Raw genomic sequence first — 12,558 nt, forward strand, 5'->3', positions numbered from 1 at the left:
TATATCTATGACTGAGTCTTATTCGAGTACCTCTTTGCGCAGCTGCTTGCCCGTCTCTCGAATCAGAAGAGGGCAGAAAGCTGAGCACGGAGAAGAGGCATGTTGTCGACAGATGCTTGCATGGACGCATTACGACCTTCCGCTTACGGGCCACCAGCCTCGGCAGATACCGAGAACTGACTCGGTCCCGGACGATGGAAACATGGCAGGCCTCAGCGATGGCGAGATGATGATGACAATATCGGCGAGGTGGCGTGAGTTGGGCCCAATATTCACAATCAAACCATCGTGCTCGTATCGTACGGAGCATATGCGGATTCTTGAAAGGTAAGCTCGTCAGTTCCAACGGCAATTCCATGCGGAGTTCCTATGGTGGATGTCATGCGGTAATGAGGACGGATGGGCCCAAACAGGGTACCAACATTTCGGCGGAGCAGGCAGCAGTCGTCATTTTCCGTCGATGCGTTTGAATTATCAATAAAACATGTGAATCTCGTCCGCTCGTCTGGCCAGATTTATAGTGCCAGCTGGAATAGGCTGGAATGTAAACACTGATGCGTGACTACCTAACTGCCTAGACTTATGCCCCGATAAAGACAATTCGGACCGACATAGCACTCATTATTGTTCCTCCTATTCAGTGGAAGTTCTGTAGCCTCTTCCGGGCCCATAAACTCTTACAATTTTCAGAGGCACAGTTGGAAGAATGCACATGTTGCCAGCAATTACATCACCTCCCCTTATTTTCGCTCCTGTGGTTTCTCCAACTGTACGCTCTGCAAAAGTAAGATGCTAAGAGCTTAAGGAGAGCTCGAAAGCTACAGAATGCCCCAACTACCCTTCTTACGGCATAGAATGCTCGGGGATAGCTCGAGACCATAGTGCTACATAATCAATGGAGTCAATGCTAGATTGCTTCTTACGAAACTAGTCTCAGGCAGATACAACGAGCCCATCGCTGCCTGCGGTGGTTCCATAACAAGGGGAATAATAACAGGACCAATGTTAGGCACGCGGGTATTAATACATAAATAAATAATGTAAGTACTCCGTACGGAGCACCCGGATCAATAATGCAACGGCACAATAGCATACTCTCCTCGAGCGATTCGCTAGACCTGCTCACCCACACCTATGGACATGTACCCCCCCTCGTCGTAGGGACACTGGTTGAATTCGCCGCATTTTTTGTCGCTCCAGCATTCTTCCGGAGTCCATTTCCAGTACTTGGTATCTGATCGGATATACCACTTCATGTTCCCGACGAGCCGGCCCCTCTCGTACGTGCCGCGCCTGAATGCGCGGATGGCGCCCACTCTGTAGAGTTCGGGCCAGTCCCGGCCCTCCATGCCACTGACCTCCACGGTCATCTTGCGAGTCTGCTCCGTCCGTTGATATAACGCCTTGACATTGGCCGAAAACGAACTCTGGCCCGTTCGGACGGCGTTCTCTATGCCGGCGAACAGGTTGCTCGCCGAGTCGAGGTGCTCTTGCGTCTTGAGCTCCATGCCGATGCTGTACTGATACACATCATCAGTGCCGTTCCAGCCGGCTTCCCAGTACTTGTTGCAGTAGCATGTCTGGTCCACGTCGTTGGTGTTGAGCGTATTGCACCAGACGTGCCATGGCTGGAACTCGCCCGGTCGGGCGGCCGCCACGGCGAGGGACGCAAGGGTGGCGAGAAGACACTGATGCATTTTGCCGCTGCGCATTTTGCCACGTTATTGTCGATGTCGGGCTTGTCTTGATGTCCCTTTCATGTGCTTTTCTTCATGCCTCTATGGGCAATGGCCGTGGAAGCGGACGAGGGATTGAAGGAATGCTTCGTTTCGTCGTGTGTACTTGGTCAAGTTCGGAACAGAAATAGTAGTCCCGTACTATGCGCCACGTTCAGTGTTGACATCCAGTAGAGCAATGTAATCTTTGTTGAGAATGGACTCTGAACGACAGGCATCAAGAGTGATGCCGGTTGTCGTCTTTTATAATTGCTGTTCGGTGCTTGGCAGGCAGCCTGTGTCTATATCATGTGGCGCCTACCGGGTGCTTCCAGTTCATCAAGCTCCGGCGGCGCTTCTTGGCGAACTGACGATGCCGGGCCGGCTCCACGCTTGACGTAACGATGCGGATGGGCAGCACCGGATGGAGACATGGCCTAGGCAACGTGTGAGTTCAGATCAAGCTCAAGGTTACACAGCAACCTGACAAGCGCCCCTGGCCTGGGGGAGAGAAAATCAAGCCGTATCTAGGTGCCGAGGCACTACTGCGATGATTCTGCTCATGGAATTTTCAGCCCAAGTATGCGAAAGTAGCTGCTTGGCCCGTTCATGGTATAGTAAAAACGAGCGCGATTCGAAGCCATCCATACGACGGGCAAACGCTCATCATTAGACTGTCACATTCTCCTGGCGATGGCCCGTGTTCTGCCATTGCTCAGCACATAGATAGGCCTCGGCCAGAAAGCTATGATCTACGTTGTTGCACAAGGGAATCGTTGAATTGTCTTTTTGATCATCGAGTGCGATAATGGCTGTCGCGCTGCTCTGGAATTCGGCTGTCATGGAATGACAGCAAGTGTGGAACCCTTGTTGACTCGGACAGGACGGGGTCTATCTTTAGAGTTCGCAACCATATCGGTCCGGCTCGGGGTCGCCGTTCGGGTATCGGAACCAAGGGCAGCAAAGCGGCTGCATGGTTCTCGGTCGAGCTAGCATGCAGGCGGTTCTGGTTAGGTCGGCTCCCGCCAAAGTGTGTGAAGTTGAACAAGATGTAGGGCGACGTGCGCCAAGCTTTCGGAAACTTAAATCTTCAAGCCTCGGTTGGAGTTTCTGCTCGTCGTTCAGTCGTCGGCGCCGAACGTAGCGAAGTGGCTGAAGAGACCTAAAGTCAATGGCTGTATGCCAAAAATAGAGCTGGGAGCAAATGCCGCGTGCTATTCCCGGTGTCACGTACCAACGTAGCGGTCGTGGGACGAGGAAGCAGAGGATGGTCGTGAGAGGAAGCGGACGAGGACGGCCTGGCGGAGACGTCACCGATGAGAGGGAGGACAAGGGTCTGATCGTATTGTCGATTCAATGAAAGGGACACCCAGTTTGGATATGTTTTGTTCGCATGTCGCAGAGCTGGAGGCCTATGATCCAATCGTCCTGTCGAATCTGGAAACGCTAGGCACAGTTTAGCACAGGCCAGGGCGTCTTTAATCCGCATGTCGTCGGGGATAGGCAGGCCAACGATCCGATGGTACTGATGAGGTACGCGTACAGTTCAACACATACCACATACCAGGACGTTCTTTATCCGCAAGTCGACGCTCAAGGGAGGCCAACGACCCGATGGTGTGGACAAGGTACGCACAGTTCAACGCATACCAAGACGTGTTTTATCCGCACGTCGACGCCTGAAGGCGGCCAGCCATCCAATTGTATCGTCCAGCTGTTGCGAAGGGACACCCAGTGTAGCTCAATCTGGCACATATTTTGTACGCAGGTCGAAGTGAGGAAGGGTAACGATCTAATCCATCGTCGGGCCGTAGTCAGGGAAACGGACGTGTTGTGCAAAGGCCCACGGACTTTGCCATCCTAGAATTATGTTCACAAGATGTAGAACAGTGCATGATTTGTCTTCGTCATGCACCGCTGGCTTTATTGTTGATCCTTGGCGGTTGGTTTGGTCTTCTCTTTCCATCCGTGGCATCACAGATTCGAACGTAAAATATTGGTGATTATCGTGGGCAACATGGTTCGGCAAAAAGAAAATCCACAAGTGGTCACGCTGTCCACCTCCTTCCTCCAAAGTGACTATCCCGATCGCCACTTCCTTCGTTCTCCATAGAATACATCTGTCATTGGCGGCTCCCTCATCGAGCGGCGAGCTGCTGTCTGGACACGTTCACCGGCCTTGTTTTCCACCCTCGTTTTCCTCGTCCTTTTTCACCTTCTCCTCCTTCCATTCCCTCCAACGGCCTAGTCTGCGCTTGTTCGCCTATTTAATGCCGTTATTTTCGCCGACATTGACCTGCTCCCTCGTTGTGAACACGATCGAAAAATTGGAGCGAGAAAGGATGACAGTGGCAAGCCTTCATCCATCGTCCTGCTGGGGGGTGTAGTGTAGGTATTGGGATTCTCGCAACTGCGTCGAAGACGGCTCAGTGACGTTGATCAACAGGCTGCTGTTCCTTCGCCGCCGCCATGCTTCTGTTCTGCCTGTGACCTGCAGATGAAGGTTTCTGGCAGCCCCTGTTTGCCGGTCTGGATATCCTTTGCTCTGGCCGCAAAAATGCGCATCAATCCTCCGACCCGTCTTCCTCTCCATATGTAAGTGACACTTAAATGATAGACCTACCGCTTACTCGATGCTCAGTGTCTGGTGATTTATACCAAGTCTTGCATAGGGTGTTACGGGATAACTGTTTTGCTTACGCAGCCATGCCACCTTTCTCATGATGCGGCAGCGTTCACTCCATAGCAACCCGACCACTCATTCAACTCGACGCCGACCTTCATCTGTTTCTCTCTGTCGCCTTCGTCACGCCGCTTGCTCTTCTCCTTTTACTGTCTTCCTACTCATGGAGGGCATACGGTCCTTTTCTCACCATTTCACGCACCGAGATCGAGTTTTGCTGTGCAATGTTGCCACCTGGCGTCAATCCCATCTTCTCGTCAGTTCACCACCCTTTCTCCAACGACCATTTCGCCGCAGCGATAGTAACCTTGACTATATCCAAGGTACTCGAGCGGCATCCCTTTGCACAAAGTCTCCGTCACGAAGAGCTCGAGGATTAATTCAATTCAAAACAGCGTCCCTGGGCCTCGAAGGCCTTTCCTTGGGCCATGATTTCCCCTAGCGGCCCGCCTACGGAACCAAGGGCACATTGTTGGCCAGACAGTGACTTAACCGCTACCACATCACCCTTTACCCCGACGCCCGGCAAGAAATTGAACCACATCGTTCGCCTGCTGCTGGACACGCCAAAGATGGCACCCTATGTGCAAGGTTCTGCCCGGTCAACCGGCCAGGACGAAGCTCGATCTAGCCCAGACACAGAACGTGAATTGCTTTGCTGTCCAGAGCCCTGCCGTCAATTCTGCACCCATCTTGAGCTAGGCAATACGAAAGCGGGCGCATTTGCTCTCGGGAGGCTGAGGTATGTCCAGGTACCTTATATAGCCGCATCAAACTTCTGGCCGAATCCCGACACGGGGTCCAAACGGTGTGCGCTGTCGGCCACAGGCCGGCCAGGACCCGAGGCAAGTAATCAAGCCCGAAGTACTCCGTAGTTATCAAAGACATGTTCGCTTGTGGCACCTTTTTGTAAATGTGTAAAAGAAAAGATTCTTACTTTGATAGGCTACATATACTACAGACTCGCCAGTGTCGCAGATGTCAACCGACGACAAGCCTACACTGTTTATCGATATTGACTTGAGACAGTCTCAGACAAGCGAGCAGTGACAACGACGATGCCCGACATGATTCAAGAGTGTATGGATAGTGGTCACCAATATCATCGACGGACATCAATATTACTGACAATGCATGAATTGTTGATTCTCATCTCACGCATATCACGGCATCATGAAAACAGTCGATAACCCGCCGCCATTATGTAAATTAACGACCTTCCTATATAATTATATCTACGGACAAAAGTATTCCAATCCCCTTGTGAAAGTTTGCAGCCTCACATCGGCGCGTGCACACAGCCGGAGCCTTCCTGATTCCCCTGACGTAAAGCCAACGAGGGACTTGCAGGCGATGCTCTCTAGTTGATGCCCACAGGGTTCGTGCAAAGAAGGGCTTGGCCAAGCTATGAAAGACGATTAGTTTCTTCGCAACAGTCTAGTACCAGTAGTTGATCTGTAAACGTACGACAGGCAAGGCGCAGCAACGGGCCGTCTTGCCGCTAGCGGCACAAATACTCTTGAAGTTGTTCGGAGAGTAAGGGTATGGGTGAGCTGAATGTTTCGGTTAACAAGAGCCGTCTGATCAAAAGTTGTTCCGAGCAGAACCAGCTTACGAGTGGTACAGTCAAGGTTGGCGACACCGAGAATGTCGGTAGCACAGCACTGGGGGTTGCTGTACAGCGTGCTCCTGCAAGGCACGTAGCTGCCGCCATCGCCGTTGCCGCCGTTGCCATTGCCGCCGTTGCCGTTGCCGCCGTTGCCGCCGTTGCCGCCGTCGCCATTACCGCCGTCGCCATTGCCACCGTCGCCATTGCCACCGTCGTCACCGCCTCCATGGCTCGGAAGGGCCATGGCACCAGCAAAGAGAGCAAGGACTGTCAGGAACTTCATGTTGGCGTTGGAGTGCTCGGACGCGTTGAAAATTGGTTATGATTCTGAGTATTGGTTGGAAAGAAGACTGTCTTGGAGTGATGGAGAAAGGCAGTGAAGGACATAGGAGGGAAAGGCCGATATTTATACCTCAAAAGGACCAGAATCTTTTTCCTGTTGCTCACAACGAAAGATGCTCGTGGTCGGGCGCAAGCAGAGAGGCATGGGCCTGAGAGGTCGGGCCGTCGCTCACTGACATGGGCCGTCTGCAGGCACGTCGGCCGGAAATTGTCTCATGCATGCTCGTAGAGTGCTTCTGCAGGTACCTTCATTGACATTTCCTGGAGATTGATCATCTGGCCGTGCCTCTGCAAGCCGAAATCCTCCGCCTTCCTCCCCTGTACGGCCTTTCCAACCCTTGAATGCTGAATGATTCTGTTGCAAACGGTGTCTTGTCTCCACTATCATGAGCTTTTTCTGATGAAAATCCTGTATAAACGGAGGATCCAGGCACTATGATTTCATCTGTTATGATGTTCTTGTTCTGCGATACAAAGCGGTGTAATCGTCGAGTCATCCAGCGGCCCAGAGATTGAGGCATACGCGGCCGCATCCCAGATAACATGTCACTTCTGCAGTCTCTGCCGCGGGAGATATCCCACAACCCGGACATGGGCTTGAAAATATTGACCGAGGCAGGGCTCAACGTGTCGCGTCGCACAAACCATTTCTTGACCGTGCGATCAAGGTGCCGGCCCCATGTCGCTGCCTCTCCCGCTCGTATAGAATTACGATTGCGTATGCAGAATAATTGCAGCTGCACAGGGGTTCTGCATGTTTGTGATGAGTTGGGATGAAGAGGCCGGATTCGGAGACCGGTATGTGCGTATTCGGGTGCCGACCTTTCATGCCCGTGCCGTAGACCTTCTCGCCAGTCGCAGGGGCAATATTTTGTGTATGAGGGCATCAAAGAGATTCAGGCACGAAATTTGAGTTGCTGCATCCATCAATGATCGGTCGACGGAGGCATGCTACTCAATAGTCTCCCGCCAAATACGACAGGGGCAGCATCGATTCACCGCACCGCTCGATCGTTTGGTCCGGCTGGTTGACTGGGAATCGTCCGCTCAAATCGGGAATTGGTATGTAGCCTTCACTCTGGTTTACGCACATGCAATTTTGGATCCCGCTTGCTCGTGCAGAGCAGTGCTGGCCTAGGGTTGCTCCTTTTCCACGCAGATAATACCCGTTGCGGCCGTGTTGGCAGGGATGGAAATGATGGGCAGGTTTTCATGCAGCCCGACGAGGGGGGGGGGGGGGGGGGCAACGGAAAAAATGATGCATCCAGCATCATCCGGATGACGTCTGGCTGTGCATAGTGCATACCTTGTCCTGAAAAGCGACATTTGTTGGGCGAATAGGTTGATATTTGCCGATTCCCCGCACTCGAAGGCCGAACTCAACTTCAATATGCAACCCCGTCTGCTCTCAAGGAGTGCCGATATTCTGACGAAGAAACAATTGTCTGAAAAACAATTCCTCGTATTTGATGCAAGGACTCGTAATGACGACCTTGCTGGGTCGTGTCGGCGAATCTCCCTGCCATCCTTGGCAAAGTTGATGCATCGCAAGGTCGGGAAGCAGGCCTGTCGGTTCGGTACATGATGGTCAAGTCTACGGCTGCTCCCATCACACCCGGGACCTCTGCCGGCAGAGTCATGCCCAGCTCGAATCCGTTCCTTGCCGTCTCATCCATCAGATGCATGTTGGCTGACGGATTCCGCCGCACAAAGCCAATATCGGATGCGCTGCACGTCCCTCATCAGCTGTAGGTTTGCGTTTTAATATCCTCCTCGATCAAACCTGGCCCTGTGCTTCCCGAGCTTGCAACGTAGTCCTCCACCCAAAGAAAGCGCCGTCGACCAGTGAACAGCCGGCATTCCGTAGAATCGATGGGAGAAGGTGCACAAATATAGTGATCCCCGCTGCCCCCCTCCACCATGCCCTTCCAACCCACGAACTGGCGTCTTTGACCTCGCCGACGGCGAAGTCATCGCGGCGTTGCAGAGTAGATTGTCGCCCATCCCGCAGCCCAGCACAGGGGTATATGAAGATAATGGAGTGCATGAAAGGCAAGCTGTTGCAGCCATGAGTTTGCGGCCCCCGAGATGAGCCATCCACTCAATACCGCGATCAGCACGAACCCTTGTTGCAGCCGCCAGAAGGGTGGCAAACGCTGACGTGTAAAACTGATGAACGATGGGATGGAATAGCTTTGTTCTCGACAAGTCATTCGTCATGAAATGGACAAGAGTAAAACTGCCTGGATCGTACACGTGACGACTCAGGGGGCGTCGGCCCCCAGTGCACGGCCCCAAATATCAGCTTCGTCAAGTCGTAGATGACGATAGTTACCCACATCATCCGGATCCTGTGGACTAACAACACCGATGGCTGGTGGGAGAGTTGAAGCTTGTCTCAGAATCGGCACATTTGCATGCAAGCCCGATTCCTTGGGTCTTTGCTGTATTATCACAATGCCCAGCGAAGTTCCTTTCCTGGTCGTTTAGGAAAGGTACCAAATTAGTTGGGTCTCTAGATTTGAATATCCGTGGTGCTTCCAGGTAAATGAATTATGTCAGTCAATCACAATTTGTACTCCTTTGCTGTTGTTTCATTGATTCTATCGATTAGTTCATCCAATTTTCACCTGCATGATATTTGTCTCTGGACCCCTATTCTGAGGAAACGAAAAAAAAGCTCTAGCTTTCCACACATTGCATTCTCGAATACCATCGTTGATTTTCCCAAGCGGTCAAGTGTGTACTGGATGCTTGGTGGTTTTCAACCTGCAAATGGAATGTAGTGCTGATAACTCTTCGCGCTGTGCGAGCAAGTACGAACTGGTTCCATGGGACAGAAAAGTATCAAGGGTAGTATCAAATGCAAAGGTTAGCATGCTACAATGACCCTGAATCCATGGGCTGATATGGTATAACCGTTTGTTGACTGCATCTTTTGGCGATAATCTGAGAGATATTTGCATGGAGCTCCAGCTCCTGAGTTGTATGACGCGATTTTAGGAGTCATCTCCACGCTGATAATTTTCCTCGGCTGAGTTCACTACTCGTCGACATGAAACTTGAGGGTTCAACAATCTTTATTGAGTGCCGTCCGTCGGTAATGAATTGGACGGGGTTATCAGTATGTTGACGTATCGAACATGCTAGAAGAGAAGATGGAGGAATCAAGTAGTTTCAAAATATTCATGACCGTAGGTATGCTATATTAGAAGCTGGTTAGTATTTTTCTTTTTTTAAAACCAAAACCAAATTTGAAGCAATGCGTTCTCTGTTGCGTCTTTCGCGTTGTCGCAGAGGGGATATGTAAAGGGGATATATGAGGCGAATTCCTACAGTTCCACCTACCCTGCAAGACATAAGGGATTGCCTAGATGCACATAGCAAAATGGTTCCTTGCTGGAATTCGGCTACTACCCGACGCTGTTATGGATAATTTTCTTCATTTGAGGGTGAATGGAAGTCGCAGACCATGGAAGGCTGGGCCCTGGTCAAGCGACTTCCTCCCAAATCTTTGGCACTCTCGCATCGAAAACGCCGATGCGTATGGAGGCCATCATCTTATTTTCCAATGTTCAGAGAAGTGTCAGAGCTTGTATCTCATTGGCGACTTTCGAGGCCGGCTGTTGGCTTCGACCTTGGTACCCTGAGGCTCGTCAAGTCGCGTTTTTGATTGGGAGCCGTGTTTGCCGCAATATTGGTTTGGTCTGCCCTTCGAGCAGGCCTCATGCAGCCGACTATTCTCTTTCCGGTCAATGCCAATCAATCATGCCGTGATCTTCAGCCATGTGCCCGAATTACAGTCATGGCGGCGTGGCACGACAGACTGACAGCAGTATGGCCTGAAAAATCCATCACGGCAGTGGCATGGCCAGGCATCTTGTTCGCGGCAGCGGGTCGAGAAGTAATATTCGGATTCTTCACCTTGATCCCTGTCGTGTGGTACGGCACAGGTACGGGACCTTCAATTGCGAAGGCGAGCATGCCGCAGACCTGAAGCCTGTCCTTCCGTCGTCTCGTCGTCGTTCAAAACTTGAGCGTGATTTCAAGCGTTGCGGCCTGCAACGCAATCGATCGACACTGTGCCTCGGTGGGTAAGCTGGCCAACTAAAGCCTACTTGTTTTTGCTGGAATTGTCACTGCAGTTTTTTCTGTCCAGGCAACAGGGCTCTGTTGGATCGGCACATGACCGATACGACTCGTTCGCTTTCTTGGAATACAATGGCACTGCATTGATACGTAACATGCCGTGTTTCGCTGGCGATGTATGGAGCAGCTCATCTGCTTGGAACGACAAATGGCGGGTTGCAACAAGCTTGCCGCCGGGTGTATTGTTGCGCATCCTGGTGGCTTCCATGAGCGAGAGGAGGTCAGGTCTTGAGCTGAGTTCAATTCGTTCCTCCATCTCCATGGCAATTGCTGTAGGGCTGGCTATCCTGACCCTCGCGTCGGCGAAATTCGTGCCGTCTGATTTCCAATACCCACCCGGTTTCGTACAGCATGAGGTTGCAATGGACGAGAAGCTCCCAATGGACTTGACACATCGACTAGTGTATTTGTTGCTGGCTCTTTCGTTCCAACCTTGCACCGTTGCAAGATAAGAGCTGTCACAAACTCGATCGCGCCTGAGTTACTGGTGCTCCCGATTCCCGGTGGAAAGGCTGTGGGAGCATTCGCAGTCTGTCTTATATTTGCCGATTAAGATACTCTTCCGATGGTCGTCAATGCATTAGCGGACACCGACATGGAAAACTGAAGCCGAATTGTTCTTGGGAAAAGCGTTCGTAGCCTTTGTGAAAATTTGCAGACACTCCTGCCGTTTAGGGAGAGTTGACACTTGCGCCGCAAAAGGCCCTTTTTGCACCGTCAACAGTTGAGCAGGAGTCAGCAAAAATGACCGATCCATCGCTTGACAACGATAATACCCCAGCGTTTGACTTGGAGGCGACGTTCGTCAACAGGAGCTACCTGGCCTCATCTTTCCCCAAATGCGTGCCGCATAGGGGTGTTGGCAGGGCATGGATCGAGATCCGGACGGCGGCGAGCAGCAGATGGCAGCAGCGACGGCGTCACACAAACAGCAATCGAATCGACTACCATGGACTCCCAAGCGTCGACTACCTCCTCTCGATAACACCTCTTGGCCAAGGCGTTCCATGCCGGCGTCTATTGTGCGCATCACCAGAGCAGTCGACGTTGTCTTCAGGCACACGAACAAGGCTCGAAGGGGAATGCTGCCCACACGACTGCGTACGAAGCACCCCCATGACCTCATGCACAGAAAAATTCGGCCCAAACCGAAGACACTGGTCATACTACACGTGAGATGGCCAAAGCGCCTCGATCGTCGTCCGTCGGACGCACCAGCCTCGGTACGACCTTGCGCTGCTGCCTCACCTGATTCGCGCGGTCTGTCACCTGCCCTGCCATGCGAGGCTGTCTGCCCTCGTCCCCGACCTATCAACGAACTTCATTATCCGTTGGTCATGCTTGGCTCGGCGTCGAAGGAACCCATAGCCTAGGACCGAAGTGTTGACGAATGAATCATACGGTATCCTCGTCCCAGAGTCGGGTGCCGATACAGGAAACCATGACAACGAACAAGAACACAATGAACACTGTGCAGACTTGCGTATCTGCATAAAAACCCTCGCAGAGGTGCTAACTGTTCGGAGTCGAACGATTACTAGTCGGCCATGCCAGCCGCCTTGTAACCGCCTGCTGGGAAGCGCCCTCCGAGCTAAGCGATTCTTGTTTGTTAGTAGTTCTGCGGCCCCATGGCGAAAAATGCAGTGCGGACCAAGGTACAGGCGGGAAAGCTTGTGCAAAAAGCATGTCATGTCACTGGAGGCGGGAGGGCAAAGTTTCCCTGCTCTTGATGTTGAAGTTGCCGATATCGATATTGGCTAGGGAATCGCGGCACTTTGGTAATCGCCAGGTCCACCAGCTTGTGCCTGACACGAGTTCGAACACGAAAGCTTTCTATGTCTGATGTTTAATAGGTGCACCTTTTCGGGCGTCATACTGAGCGATGTCGATGGCGTCAAGGCATCTCTCCCCGACGACGTTTTCAACACCCCTCGTTGCCAACGTCCTAGCTCTACCAGCCCCCGAGCGTGGGCCAACATGAGGTCCGATGCTCGCAAAATGGTGTCCACAATTGGCACTCAGCTGGGCGGTGCATACAAGCAAGGAACGAACCTGAAGGG

The 12,558-nt window shown here is 52.1% G+C and overlaps 2 protein-coding genes across 2 annotated transcripts; both read right to left on the bottom strand.

The window, feature by feature from the left end:
• Positions 1 to 1,112: 1,112 nt before the first annotated feature.
• Positions 1,113 to 1,712, bottom strand: DCS_08051 (uncharacterized protein; the record flags this gene model as incomplete). Its single annotated transcript, XM_040805333.1, has 1 exon — positions 1,113 to 1,712. One exon carries the CDS (start codon positions 1,710 to 1,712, stop codon positions 1,113 to 1,115), a length of 600 nt encoding a protein of 199 aa, XP_040655437.1.
• Positions 1,713 to 5,758: 4,046 nt separating this feature from the next.
• Positions 5,759 to 6,290, bottom strand: DCS_08052 (fungal hydrophobin; the record flags this gene model as incomplete). Its single annotated transcript, XM_040805334.1, has 3 exons — positions 5,759 to 5,803; positions 5,866 to 5,951; positions 6,014 to 6,290. 3 exons carry the CDS (start codon positions 6,288 to 6,290, stop codon positions 5,759 to 5,761), a joined length of 408 nt encoding a protein of 135 aa, XP_040655438.1.
• Between the last annotated feature and the right edge of the window lie 6,268 nt (positions 6,291 to 12,558).

The sequence above is a fragment of the Drechmeria coniospora genome, chromosome 03, assembly GCF_001625195.1.
Source record: "Drechmeria coniospora strain ARSEF 6962 chromosome 03, whole genome shotgun sequence".
Classification (NCBI taxonomy): domain Eukaryota; kingdom Fungi; phylum Ascomycota; class Sordariomycetes; order Hypocreales; family Ophiocordycipitaceae; genus Drechmeria; species Drechmeria coniospora.